This window comes from Balaenoptera ricei, chromosome 5 (genome assembly GCF_028023285.1).
Source record: "Balaenoptera ricei isolate mBalRic1 chromosome 5, mBalRic1.hap2, whole genome shotgun sequence".
In the NCBI taxonomy this organism is placed as follows: Eukaryota; Metazoa; Chordata; class Mammalia; order Artiodactyla; family Balaenopteridae; genus Balaenoptera; species Balaenoptera ricei.
This window is the reverse complement of record NC_082643.1, coordinates 2,905,182-2,919,172: the sequence shown is the minus strand read 5'-3', so window position 1 is coordinate 2,919,172 and position 13,991 is coordinate 2,905,182. Positions and strand designations below refer to the sequence as shown.

At 40.3% G+C, this 13,991-nt stretch overlaps 1 protein-coding gene across 1 annotated transcript in view; it reads left to right on the top strand.

Moving 5' to 3' along the window:
* The first annotated feature begins 5,130 nt into the window (after positions 1-5,130).
* The window catches only part of SPMIP2 (sperm microtubule inner protein 2), a 139,660-nt gene continuing 130,799 nt past the window's right edge, over positions 5,131-13,991 (top strand). Inside the window, exon 1 of the mRNA XM_059924322.1 lies at positions 5,131-5,150. Within this exon, the coding sequence (XP_059780305.1) occupies positions 5,146-5,150 (5 nt within the window). The 5' untranslated portion in view covers positions 5,131-5,145. The remainder of the gene's footprint in view (positions 5,151-13,991) is intronic.

Genomic DNA, 13,991 nt, shown 5'->3' with positions numbered 1-13,991 from the left:
AGGTGCACGGGCTTCAGTAGTTGTGGCTCACGGGCTCTAGAGCACAGGCTCTGTAGTTGTGGCACACGGGCTTAGTCGCTCCGCAGCATGTGGGATCTTCCCGGACCAGGGCTCGAACCCGTGTCCCCTGCATTGGCAGACGGATTCTTAACCACTGCACCACCAGGGAAGCCCCTATTATTAGTTTTTTAGGGAACCTCCATACTGTTTTCCATAGTGGCTCCACCAATTTACATTCCCAAGTGGTATGTTTGTGACAGTTGCAATTTGCATATTTTTAACAAATTTTCAGATCAAATCAATCTGTGCCTTACCTGGCCCATCATGGGCTAAAGAATGATGCTCCAAGAGCTCTCCATGGTCTCGGCCCAAGGTTAGTGGCAGGGTTACAAGCTGGTAACCGAGTAGAATCTGTGCAAACTTAACTTGAAGCATTTCTTCCACCCATTTATCTTTATGGTGATTTTAAACACACACACACACACATTCAAGACATGCTTTCTGCAGTTTAAGACAACTTCCATCAAGATCTATGGCAATTTGTGAACACAAAAGCACTGCAGAATTTTTAGAACAAATAGTAGCAGCAGCACTGGCCCTGGGTCCTAGGCCAATTGCTTTTCTCCCGACAATAATACTACAAGAGATCTCAGCAGAGCACCTGTTTAGCTCTTTGTGTGATTAAAGCATCTGCAGTCTATGCTACTATGTCAGATGCAAATTTAGCTGTGCGTCTCTTTCCTGGGACCTGTCAATATTAGAGTGCCTTCCTTTTGCTGGCCAAGATATTCCTTTGACCTTTCTTTTAAACACAATGAAATGGGAATTGGAGAAAATAAAGACTTTCTGAAAGGGTTTCAATTCTTTCTCCCCACCCCTACCCCTGGTCAAACAAAGTGCCAAACAATGTCCAGACCATCCAGTTGTCACTACACGATTTCTGTCCTTGCCCAGAAGTGGGATTCTTTTGAAGGACTCTGGGTCCAAGTTTGGGCCAACTCATGCAAATCTGGAGACTGACTAAACCAGGTCAGTAACCTCTGTGAACAAGGCTAGGCAACCACTGGTGGTAGGGAGGGATAGGAAGCAGGATATGAGTTCTGACCACTTTCCTTGTTTTCTTTCAGAAAGAAATTGTGAGTCCATGGCAATATCCAGTCACAACTCTCATACTTAATTTGGGAAATGTTGGAAACACAAATCAAAAGGCACTAGCAGCCCTGGTTTCTAAACAAAGAGCTTCCAGCAGGAAATTTCAGATGCTATATATTCTTTCTCATGTGCAGTTCACCGTCAGGAGGGGGGTACTGAGTCCTGGGCGTATATTGTGCAAGAAAAATTAACACAAGCAGTGAATCCCATCTTTTCTTGTGAAGATCAATAGTCATTACCTAACAATGCCAGGACTCTTAAAGACCATTAAGTTTTTTCCAAGGCATTTCCCCAGATGGGCTCCTGGCAATTCACTTATGTAACTAATAACAGTGGCTGACAGGTATTGAGTGCTCGCCATGCCAAGCACTGTTCTGTGTCCTCCAGATGCACCGTCGTAATCAATTTTCCAATGACCCAGTGAGGTGGGCACTGTTACCATACATGCTTTACAATTAGTGGGAGCTGAGACTTGAGGCCCCAGAGCCAGGAGCTAAACACACGCTCTCTGGTGCCGAAGCACACGTGTTCAGCCCTCATTGTGGGGTTCTCAGATCTTCCTTGATTTACTTCTTAAACTTAGAACAAGAACCAGAATTAACCATTTGATGGTAATTAAGATGGCTTTTAATCCTCAGCCCTATTTTCTTCTGTCCCTGGGAAATGTGACATTCATGACAAACGTGATGATACCAAACCTGAATTCCAACCCAGACAATGCCTCAGACCTCCAGGCTTGCCCACAGGACATCTGCATAAAGATGTACACAGATACCTCAAAATAGGTATGGCCAATAAAAACAAATGAAGTACTTAGGGCTACATACCAGAGCTGTATGCAGAAAACTGCAAAAGCTCTGATAGAAGAAATCGAAAATGTCTAAGTAAAATAGAGAGGAATACCATATTCATAAATCAGAAGACTCAATATTAAGATGTCAGTGTTTCCCCACTTATTTTATTGAATCCGTGCAATGCCAGTCAAAATCTCAGCAAGCTTTTTGGAGTTATTGACAATCTGATTCCAAAATTCATATGGAAAAGCAAAACACTTCTGATAAAAAAAAGACCAAAGTTGAAGGACTCACATTACCCAATTTTAAGACTTACTATAAAGCAACATTCATCAAGGCAAAGGATAGACACATAGACCGATGGAACACAATAGAAAAACCAGAAATAGACCTGCAAAAATATAATCAACTGATTTTTGGCAAAGGGGCAAAGGTAATTCCATGGAGAAAGGGGCCTTTTCAACAAACTGAGCATCCATATGCAAAATCGACACATTCAAATTCGAACTCAATATCTTTCCTCTGAAATCTCTCTCCAGGTGTATCCATATCTTGGAGAATGACATAACCATACACCTAGTTGCTCAGGCAAAACCAGGCGTCATCTTTGATTCACTTTCTCACTTTCAGTCCGTGAGTTCAATCCTTAAAATTATGTTGAATCAGGGAATTCCCTGGCAGTCCAGTGGTTAGGACTCCATGCTTTCACCGCTAAGCAGTGGGTTCTATCCCTGGCCGGGGAACTAAGATCCCACAAGCCACATGGTGTGGCCAAAAAAAAAATATATATATATATATTGTTGAATCACTCATTAAATTATGTTGAATCGCAATGCAATCCCCCCTACTGCCATTGACCTAGTCTGGGCACTCTTTCCCCTGAACCTTATCTCCTGTCTCCGATCCCTCCCCCCACGCGCACGCATACACACACACACACACACACACACACACACACACACACACACAATGCCTCTGAAGGAGCAGCATGGGAATTTCAGAGTATTCCCACGCAATTAGCAGAGGAAACTATTGCTTCCCTAGCACCATTTGCAAAAGTGATACCTGTTCAACATTTTTTAAAAGAACATGTTGCCGTGATGCTATTTATGAGAATGATGAAAAGACATTACAATTAGTCATGTTGAAAGAAGGACCATAAGTTGTATAGAGCAGGCAGGCAAGGGTAGGACCTCTTTACCCTGCCGCTGCCTCCAAAGTGCAGGCCCCATCTTTCAGTGGGTACCTGGCCAGTGCCTGGCCCTTCCCCCTGGCTGGCTCCCCTCCTGTTAGAAACTGCCTGGGCCTTCGCACAGAAGGATCTTTGAAGAAGGCAAATCGATCGTATAATCCCAAAGCTGAAAGCCCTTCCTTCAGTGGCTTTCTAACACTTACTCCATAAGATATAAGCCCCTTGTTTCTTACTCCAGAGCCCTGTCAAGTTTTCTGCTCCACCACTTTCCACCCACATAACTTCTATTCCAATCGTTCCTAACAATAGGGTCTACAAGGATTTGCCAAACTCTCTTAATTCCTCAATGCCTTGTGTATTCACCTCTTGCCCAGAAGTCTCTTCCCTTCAAGGTTCACCCGCAAAATTCTTACTCCTCTTCAAGTCCTTCCTAAGCACAGGTCTGCGGGCAGGTGATGTTACATAGCAAGATGGAACAAGTGTCCAAGACGCATGCGTCCTAACCTAGATTCTGTCTCGCTACATACCAGCTGCTTGCCCAGAGGCAACTCACATGCCTCCCATGAGCTTCAGGGCCTATTTAAATGGAGACAATATTAGCTAGATAACAGGGGCGAAGCACCTGGGAAGGGAGTTTATGGCCACTGGCAAAATGTTTCAGCCGGGCAGATCTGTTAAAGTATTTTCTCCGAGATTTGTATCGCTATGTCCAGGCACCTTTCCTACTGGTAATTTGTTTGACTTCTGCCAAGCCCACCCTCCTTTACCCCTGCTTAAGTATAGCTGTTATAGTTAGGACTCTCCTGGTCTAGGACCACTATTATTGTTCTTGTTGCTGTTACCATCATTGTTGATTATTGTATCATTATCCCCTGATTCCTCACCGCTCCTCCCCACACACAGCAGGTAGTGTTAGGACTTCTCACTTTGTGCTCCCAAAGCAGCTTGTATGTACCATACTTACGATACTTCTTACATTATTCTATAATCATGTGTTATACGACTGCCTCTCCAGGTGACCCTGAACTCCTTGAGGACACAGTCCATGTATTTTGTGTGTGTTCTGAGCACAACACTGGCGCTGGCTCAGAGCAGGCCGTCACTAAATTTTTAATAATTGGATGAATAAAGGAAGAAACTATATTTTATTGATTGGGAGAGAATAAGAAATATTGCTTTATTGATTCCTAGCAGTTTCTGAGCTCCTAGAAATCTGATGTTGTAGAAGAAATTCATCAAAAGAAACCAGTTAGCTGGCTTTTAAAGGGCTGGACTTCCTCAGAAAGCAATGGGCATTTGGCCAGTGACTTCCAGGGCTGACTGAACTCAGGTCTTTATGTGTGTGTGTGCCTAAATCCGTTTCTCTAAATGACTTAAGATGACTGAAATGATCTTTAAAGCTTAGATTTCTTTGATGAATCTAATGAATCAAAGCTATCTATAGTCCTCCAGCTATCTTACAGACTATGGAAAAACCCCAAATACTAGCTCCATATAATATCAACTGTGTTTCTTTTGATTCTTGGCATTCTAGTTTTAGTGATTATGTGGTTTCTCCCGTACGGAAAAGTTGAAAAAACAGTACATATTTTACCACATTTTTGTCACATTTTGAATTTTCTCTCTATATATCTGTCTTTGTCTTTCTCTTCCTCTCTCTCTCTCTCTCTCTCTCTATATATATATATATATACACACACATAACACACACATTTTTTTTTTTTGCTGAACAATTTGCAAGTTACAAACATCATGACAGTAAACCCCTAAATATTTCAGCATACACTTCCTATTGATGAGCACATTTCCTATGCAATCACAATACCAGTATAATTCCTAAGAAATTTAATTTGATTATATCTAAAATTTGGTCTATATTCAAAGTCTTTCGATTGCCCCTAAAATACCTTTTTATTGTTGCCAATGATTCCAACCAGGGCCATGCATTTCATTTGGTTTCTTTTCCTTTTGAAGGGAGACTAAAGGAGCAGCAGTGGACTCATCTTCATGATGTGAGTGAGCAGAGACGTTTAGACATATTACTGGTATTTACACTAGAGATGGTTTGTAGGGGCTCCAGCAAACTGAGGACATTTAGAGGTGTGTCCATTAGTAGGGAGTGTTGAGTAATGGAATAGACAGACTAAACAAGTACATATTTAGGGCACCAGCATAGCAGGGACATTTTAAAAAATATATTTTGGAAGAATTCAAGAGAAAGAAAGTGGAAAATAAAGGAAGGGAGGGAGGAAGACAGGAGAGGAGAAAGAAAAAAGGAAGAAGTGTCAGAAGGAAAATCAGAATTTGTTGGACTCTATCCTATAAATTAGTGGTTTTTTTTTATTGTTACTGTTGTTTAGAATCACATATGGGGATGAGGCACTGGGTTTTTTTCAGTGTTTAGGATTCCTTTTTTTTTAAATTTAATTTTTATTTGCTATTGGGGTATAGTTGATTTACAACATTGTGTTAGTTTCAAGTGTACAGCAAAGTGATTCAGTTATACATGTGCATATGTCTATTCTTTTTCAGATTTTTCCCTTATGGGTTATTACAAGATATTGAATATAGTCCCCTGTGCTGTACAAGATTATCTATTTTATATATAGTAGTGTGTATCTGTTAATCCCAAACTCCTAATTTATCCCTCCCCCCGACCTTTCCCCTTTGGTAATCATAAGTTTGTTTTCTATGTCTGTGAGTCTATTTCTGTTTTGTAAATAAGTTCATTTGTGTCATCTTTTTAGATTCTGCATGTAAGTGATATCATATGATATTTGTCTTTCTCTGTCTGGCTTACTTCATTTACTATGATAATCTCTAGGTCCATCCATGTTGCTGCAAATGGCATTATTTCATTCTTTTTTATGGCTGAGTAATATTCCATTGTGTATATATACCACATCTTGTTTATCCATTCCTGGTGTTTAGGATTTCTAAGGGTCTGTGACCGGGGTCTGTGAAAAGACAGCCCAGCATGATCTGGGGGCACCTGACCTAACCAGGAACAATGATGTGTGGTGACCACAATGGGAAGGTGATATCAGCCAAAAAAGTGTCTAAGTTCAAATATATGCTTTTAAAAAAACTAAATATAATTTCTTATACAACAGGATGAGTGGTGGGTTGTCTTAAGGTAGATGCAGGGTGAGTTCAACCCTGTTTAACCTCAGGTGTCAAGCATTGTTCTGGTTTCTATGAGGAAGTTTTGTAACACAAAATCCATTTGATAGCTTTGCCCTGCATATATCCAAACTATAAGATTGCTCCACCCCCTATAGAAATAGTGCACAGGGCTTCCCTGGTGATGCAGTGGTTAAGAATCTGCCTGCCAGTGCAGGGGACACGGGTTCGAGCCCTGGTCCGGGAAGATCCCACATGCCGCGGAGCAACTAAGCCTGTGTGCCACAACTGCTGAGCCTGTGCTCTAGAGCCCGCAAGCCACAACTACTGAGCTCGCGTGCCGCAACTACTGAGCCTGTGCTCCTAGAGCCCATGCTCTGCGACGGGAGAAGCCACCACACTGAGAAGCCCATGCACCGCAACAAAGAGTAGCCCCCGCTCGCCACAACTAGAGAAAGCCCGCACACAGCAACGAAGACCCAATGCAGCCAAAAATAAATTAATTAATTAAAAATAAATTAAAAAGGGAGATAACCTTCTAAAAAAAAAAAAAGTGCACAAACTTTTGTAATCGAACCTCTCCTCTAAGCATACCTCTTCATTCCACACCAAAAGATAATTCATCCTCACTTGTTTTCTTAAATTTGTAGATAGCTAGCTAGTTCATAAAACACAGCATATTGACAGGACCTAATCCTTAGTTTTTTGACCAAGCAGCTTTGAGTAACTTCAACAAGTTCCTTAAATCAAAATACCAGATTTCCCTGGCGGTCCAGTGGTTAAGATTCTGCCCTTCCACTGCAGGGGGTGCAAGTTCGATCCCTGGTCAGGGAAGTAAGATCCCACATGGTGTGGCCAAAAAAATAAAAAATTTTAAAAAATCAAAATACCATAGTAACATTTACTGCACTTACTTGTATGTAACTGTGTAGTTAAACTGGGGAATGTTGTCCCCTGTGGTTCCAGAAGCACTTTAAAAGTAATGGAAATTACAGTGCACTCTGGAGAGATTGATGAGAATATTAATTAAAATCAACTTGTCCTAGTATTCGTTTTTCCAGAATTGAAAAGAATGATGAGTATGGGAAACTGACATGTTTTCAAAATATGACTGCTTCTCAAAGCTATGCTTTTAAACAAAGTCTAATGAATCTTCAGAAAAGATGATTTCTCTGGGAACATCGCATTTTTACCTCAAAAAAATGACACCATCATTTATACTTAGCATACATGAGGGTCTCCACTGAATTAATGAAATATGAAAGAAAGAAGGCAATTTCTGACAGTATCTGTGAAATCTGTAGCATTTCGTCTCCCAAGGCATGGTCTATTCATAGTTTTACTTTGATGTGCACACACAATATGTATTAACATTGACAGGAGTTAAGCACGCAATTTAAAGGAGAAAATTGTACCATTTTGAATCCATCTCCCAGATGATTAAAAAGCATCAAAAGACTACATTTAAATAGAAATATGAATATAACTTAAAATACCAGGAGCCAAGAAATTCAGCTCTGATGATGCTTTCGGGAAGTGGGTGGGGTCACGGAGATGCACAAGTTTCATTTCATAGCTGGTAAGCGCTTCAACTGTGAAACTGCATCAGTTATTTACCTGCCAATTCACAGCCAGAATTGTTCCTGAAACCTAGTTTTCCTTACGAGCAGATTAATTTCATTTATGAAAATGTAGTTGAAATTTTTTTTACTAAAATTGTATGTATTTTATTTGAAGATGATATTTCAGCACTTCACCAAATACCATTCTTTTTTTTTAACCTGTTAATTGTTTTATTTATTAATATACATGAATTATATAAATGTATTATTAAATAAAATAAATTGGAAAGTAATTGCACAGATAATTCAAAGAGGAGAAAGCACATAGAGCTTAAAAATAATTGTAAAAATTTTCAACCAACAGCATATCTAGTTCGTCCTTCCAAATTTGCCCTGTCTTGCTGCAGATACTAGAATCCAAGGATGCTCAAGTTCCTTATATAAAAGGGTGTAGTATTTGCATAAAACCTATGCACACCCTCCCTGATACTTTATATATATATTATTTTTTTCAAATACCGTTCTTAACTTCCCACTCCCGGTCTTGAGACCCTTCATCTTTTCTGAACTCGTATTTGGTCATCCCTCCCCCCATAAGGTCCAAATACAAAACAACACACACACACACACACACACACACACACACAGAGGAAAGGTGAATTGTCAGATTTACATTCTCCTTCCTTCTACTCGATTTTTTTCTTTAGGGTTTTTTCTCCTCAATTAGAGTAGAAGAACAATTTTTCAAGTGTGCTCGTGTAAGCCAGGTGCATTACTTGTCTGTGTCGTGTCTCAATGGGGACAGGACGGGAGGAGATGGGAAAATCAAGATTCTAGCATGCTATACACTTAGAATGTCAGGCTCTTCTTGACTCATCATTTCATTTCCAAATTGATTATTAGGAAGTAATCATGATGAATTCGGCGATTGGGATTGACATGTATACACTGATGTGTATAAAATGGATGACTAATAAGGACCTGCTGTATAAAACAATAAATAAAATAAAATTCAAAAATTCAAAAAAAAAGAAATAATCAAGAGTTATTTGCAGCACTGTTTACAATAGTAATAAAAAAGTGATAACAGGGAATTCCCTGGTGGTCCAGTGGTTAGGACTCGGGCTCTCACTGTGGGGGAAGGGGAGGTGGAGTGCCCAGGTTCAATGCCTGGTCTGGGAACTAAGATGCCACAAGTAGTGCAGCATGGCCAAAAAAAAAAAGAGTGATAACAATCTAAGTATTCAGCAATAAAGGGCTTATTAAATAAATTATGCCAAAGCAATACAATAGAATACTATGCAGCTATTAAAATCAAATTTTCAAGGTTGTTTATTAACATGAGTATATGCTCACATTGTATTTAGCGAGAATAAAAAAGTAGGCTCCAAACCTAAATTTACAATGATCTCCCAATTTTTAAAAAGGGATAGATAGATAGAGACATAGAAATAGAAACAGGGGCAATTTTCAGGCACTTCCTTATATAGAACATCAAATTAGAGCAGAGCCTAAAATGAAATTCAGTATTCCCAAATTTGTTCTTTAAATGTACGGTAGAGCCCTGGCTGGTAAAACCAACCAATTTACCAACCAAAGGGCAACCACAAAAATCCCAAGTCTTCTTGACGAAAAATCAATGTTTAATGCATCCATTTGGCTTTTAGATGACAAATTGGTTTATCAATTGTAAATATTGATCTAGTAACAAGGTCCTGTTTGAGTTGTGTTGTGACCGGCTCTGTCCCCGCAGGGAAAGTGAAGGGTTTGTCTTTTTACTGCCAGCCTCTCCCGTGGTGTCCTACCCATGGATCCCTCACGCTTTCTTCACCTCATCCCCATCCATCCTCTGCTAAAAATTGCCAGGCTTGGAAAGGTTCTCGAAAATTCATTCAGCCTAAGATAAAGTGCTGACCAGCTTAAGTACCTTCACTGCAGGTATTGGCATTTAGTAGGGGAAGAGCCCTGAATCCCCCAAAGTTTCTCCACTGGGACACTATTTGCATTTGGGGCGGGGCTATTGGAGGGCCAGGGTGAACGCCCCGCCCCATCACCCTGAAAATCACAAAGTTCATGTAGGTCCAGGATCATCGTTTTCTATTCCGGACACTGGCTGATTGCTCAGGAGTTCATTTGTCTAAAGAATATGTACTGGGGACCCACTCCAGGCCAGACACCGTTCTGGGATTTCAGGGCATCCTCTGGTCCTCACGATTCCTGCACAGGAATCATGAAATAAAACACGTAAGACACTGAAGACTTCATTTAACAGAAGTGATTCATATGCTGTTCATTCTAGTTTTTTTTTTTTTTCTCTAATTTTTTGAAGCAAAAATTAAAAACAAAGGTTAGATCTAACTTGGAAAGGTCCATCTCACCAGGCTTCTGCTTTCGTTCACATACTTTTGCGCCTTGTCATTTACCTGTGGACTTGAGACTCCAGATCACATCCCCTCTGTAAAATGAACAAGAAAACGAAAGTGCCACCGGCTTGCCACCACAATAGACCATTTGCATATCTCGGTTTCAGTCGTGCATTTGAGAGGATGGTGCTTTGTTCCATTAAATTGGAGCCTCTGGGTTTTTTTTTTTTTTCTTTCTCCCAGATGTTAATAACCACCACTCTGTTACTTAAGAGGTTTTGTCTAGGTAATTGAAGATCTCTTCACATCATGGTTGAATATAAAGTCCTAAATGAGTCATGCAGTGAACTTGGGTCTTTTGAGTTTAATGAGGTCAGTTTTAATGAAGGAAATTATTTTTTTGATAAATTTTAAAACTGTAAAATAAAAGTTCAATTATACATTCCTAATATAGCCACTTAAAATAGAATATAAGCTTATTAAGTAATGAGAATAATTTATAAAAACTATTACAAACCTCAAAGTTCGGGTTAAAAAACAAAAAAGAATCCCCCTAGAAACACTCTCCTAAGAGAAAAACTCATTAAAGGAAAACTGTTTATTTATTATCGTTTATATGTTATCTTTTAAAAAAAAAGAACATCTGGATTTCACCCCAATTTTTTTGTTTTAAATAGTGAAGTGTATTCAATTTGTGGATGAAAATAATGTTTATTTTATTTTTATTTTTAAAATTTATTTATTTATGTATTTAATTTATTTATTTGGCTGTGTTGGGTCTTCATTGCTGCGCGTGGGCTTTCTCTAGTTGCGGCGAGCGGGGGCTACTCTTCGTTGCGGCGCACGCGCTTCTCATTGCTGTGGCTTCTCTTGTTGCGGAGCACGGGCTCTAGGCACGCGGGCTTCAGTAGTTGTGGCTCGCGGGCTCTGGAGCACAGGCTCAGTAGTTGTGGTGCTGAGCTTAGTTGCTCCGTGACATGTGGGATCTTTCCGGACCAGGGCTCAAACCCGTGTCCCCTGAATTGGCAAGCGGATTCTTAACCACTGTGTCACCAGGGAAGGTCAATACTGTTTATTTTAAAGGGAACTTTTTTCTTAATATAATGGTTGTTCCATTAATATTCTAGCAATGACACATTACATGCGTATTTCAACTAATAGAAATAAGAACAATTACAAAAATAATCCAAAATAACTGTGAAATCAATTACAGCTTGCTGTAAGCTGTATAATAATAACATAAGCATATTCATCCAGAATTAAAACAGTAGGTCAGAAGAGCAATCTATTGGGAGTCAATATTCTATAAGCATCAGGACAAAGTTAGGAAGCAGACAGACCGGAATTTGAAAATGGGCTTAAACACTTATTAGAAGTGTGACCTTGTTTTAATAATCCTCTCTGAGCTGCAGGTTGTTCACCTGTAAAATGGGGGCAATAGTACCTAAGTCATAGTTCTAGACTTAATATGTGTGAAGCACATAGTACATAGTGTCCCACAGATGTTAACATCACCATCATCGTCATGTGCTGCCATTAAAGAAACTAGAAGCCAACTGTTGGCTTAAAGGCCTAGTTAGTGACAGAAATTCCTTGACTACAGGAAAAAAAAAATTAGTCCCACTCACCAGAGATTTTTTCCTGCTATCAACAGTTAAGCAGATCTTTAACATTATCCAGTGCTCATGAATGTTCATAACTGCAAACCCAAAGCACTCACTACAAAATACCAAAGAGCTTTCAGAACTTTAAAAAAAAATGAGTTAAATTATATTCCGCTGATAGTCATGATGTCACTATTTTAATTGGATCTACTCATTCAAATGTTCGTGTTTTACATATAGTGGAAGTTGCAGAATATTGGTCTGTGATTCATCCAGTCTGCAAATATAATTGCTTTGACCTACTCATGGTAAGCATGTGCACAGGGGAGTGACTGAGATTAGAGCATGGGATTCACATCCAAGTTATCCTGCCTCCAAAAGCTTTCATTGTGCCGCACTGTCCCTTTGAATTTCTTCTAGGCAATATACATAGTATGTTATGTAGAATAATATTTACTGGATATTCAATCGCATGGTTGTTTCTATTATATTAACTGTGTGTGTATGTAATCAACAAGGACCTGCTGTAGAGCACAGGGAACTCTACTCAATATTCTGTAATAACCTATGTGGGAAAAGAATCCAAAAAAGAGCGGATACATATATATGTATAAGTGAATCACCATGCTGTACACCTGAAACTAACACAATATTGTAAATCAACTCTACTCCCATATAAAATAAAAATTTTTACCAAAGTGTGTGTGTGTGTGTATGTATGTAAGGCTGTTGAAAACTTTCTGTCGGTCCCTCCAGATCATCACCTTTTCCACTCTGGTCTCTGCGCAGTAGGCTGACCTGTAAGGAAAACGTCAGTGGACCCGTTGGCCACTGGCTTCTCAATAGGTTCAGCCAGTAGGGTGTACCAGCAGGAGGTGGGAGGGAGGGGACAGCAGGAGTGTGAAGTATCTGCCCCCCGTACCGTACCCCTCGCCGGTGTGATCACTTTGCGAGGCCGCGGGGCCCCATGCCTCGACCAGGCTGAGGACTGCTGAGGCCTTTGCTCTTACCGCCCCTAGGAACTGCACTACTGTGTTTCCCTGCATCTGCCTCACACCTCTGTAAATAGTGCCTTATTAAGGTCTCTTCAAATCACCCGCTATGAGCGTCTCGTGTTACTCGCCTGACTCTCCGATTGATGCAGATCCTTAATAGAAATGACGGAATGGACTGTGCAGTTAATCTTGTCACCTGCCTCCCAGCTTGAGTATCCTCCTTCTTCAGGTCAACGTCCTCTTTCTGTTGGCATCATAAAATATATGCCTTTTCCACACTATCTCACTGCACCCACCACCCCAGGACCACGGTGCCAGCTGTATGAATACCCTGCCCCTAAGCCAGACCATAGGGATTCTTCAACCAGAACTTCCCACATTAAGGGTCATGGTTTCCCTCTTCTTGAACCAAGAACTGATGACTGTAACCTCGGGGCTCTCTGTGGCCATCTTCGCTAGCCTCAGGTAGAGCCTGCTGTAGGATGGGGCGCGGCAAAGACAACTAGGGATGAGAGACAGATGACTCTCCACAGAGGCTCCTGGGGTCACTGTGTCCACTTCCAAAGCCTGAGCCCCTGGTCGCTGCAGCGCTCTCTACAATTGCCTTCATCGTTCCGTGAACTAACATATTGTATTTTCATTTTGCTTGAACTAGTTGGAGTTCCTATTACATGCAATTTTTTTTTAAAGTACTGATTAAAACAATGGCAAAGCTTGGCAAACTGATATGTTTCTAATATTTGAATCCAGTTGTTTTGAAGAATTCAGTGATGCTGGCAAGAAATGCACTAGAAAAGTCCCGATCCATCCATATATGTGTCAAAATCGATGGAACTTTTCATCATCAGAAAAGCCTCTATTGAAATTCAATATGCCCTAGGACGTGTTTTGGACAAGTTCTTAGTCCAGATTATTTCCCAGAGGGGAAAATGATTGGATTGGGAGACAGGGTATGGCAATGGGGTGTGCAAAGAGGGGAGAGCTTTCCTTTCTTCTCATTTTTAAATTAGCAAGCGTGGTTAGGTATCAATGACTAATAGTGATGTTTTGGTTTTAATGCTCACTGTGGAACTTCACATATTTAATTTTTTGGTTGAGAGAGCCTGAACGAATGTTAAGTAGAATAATAGAAGAAAATTTATTTTTCCTAAACATAGTACCGTCCCTCTGCAGGTGTGACATTGTGTGGCTTCCAGAAAAGTACAG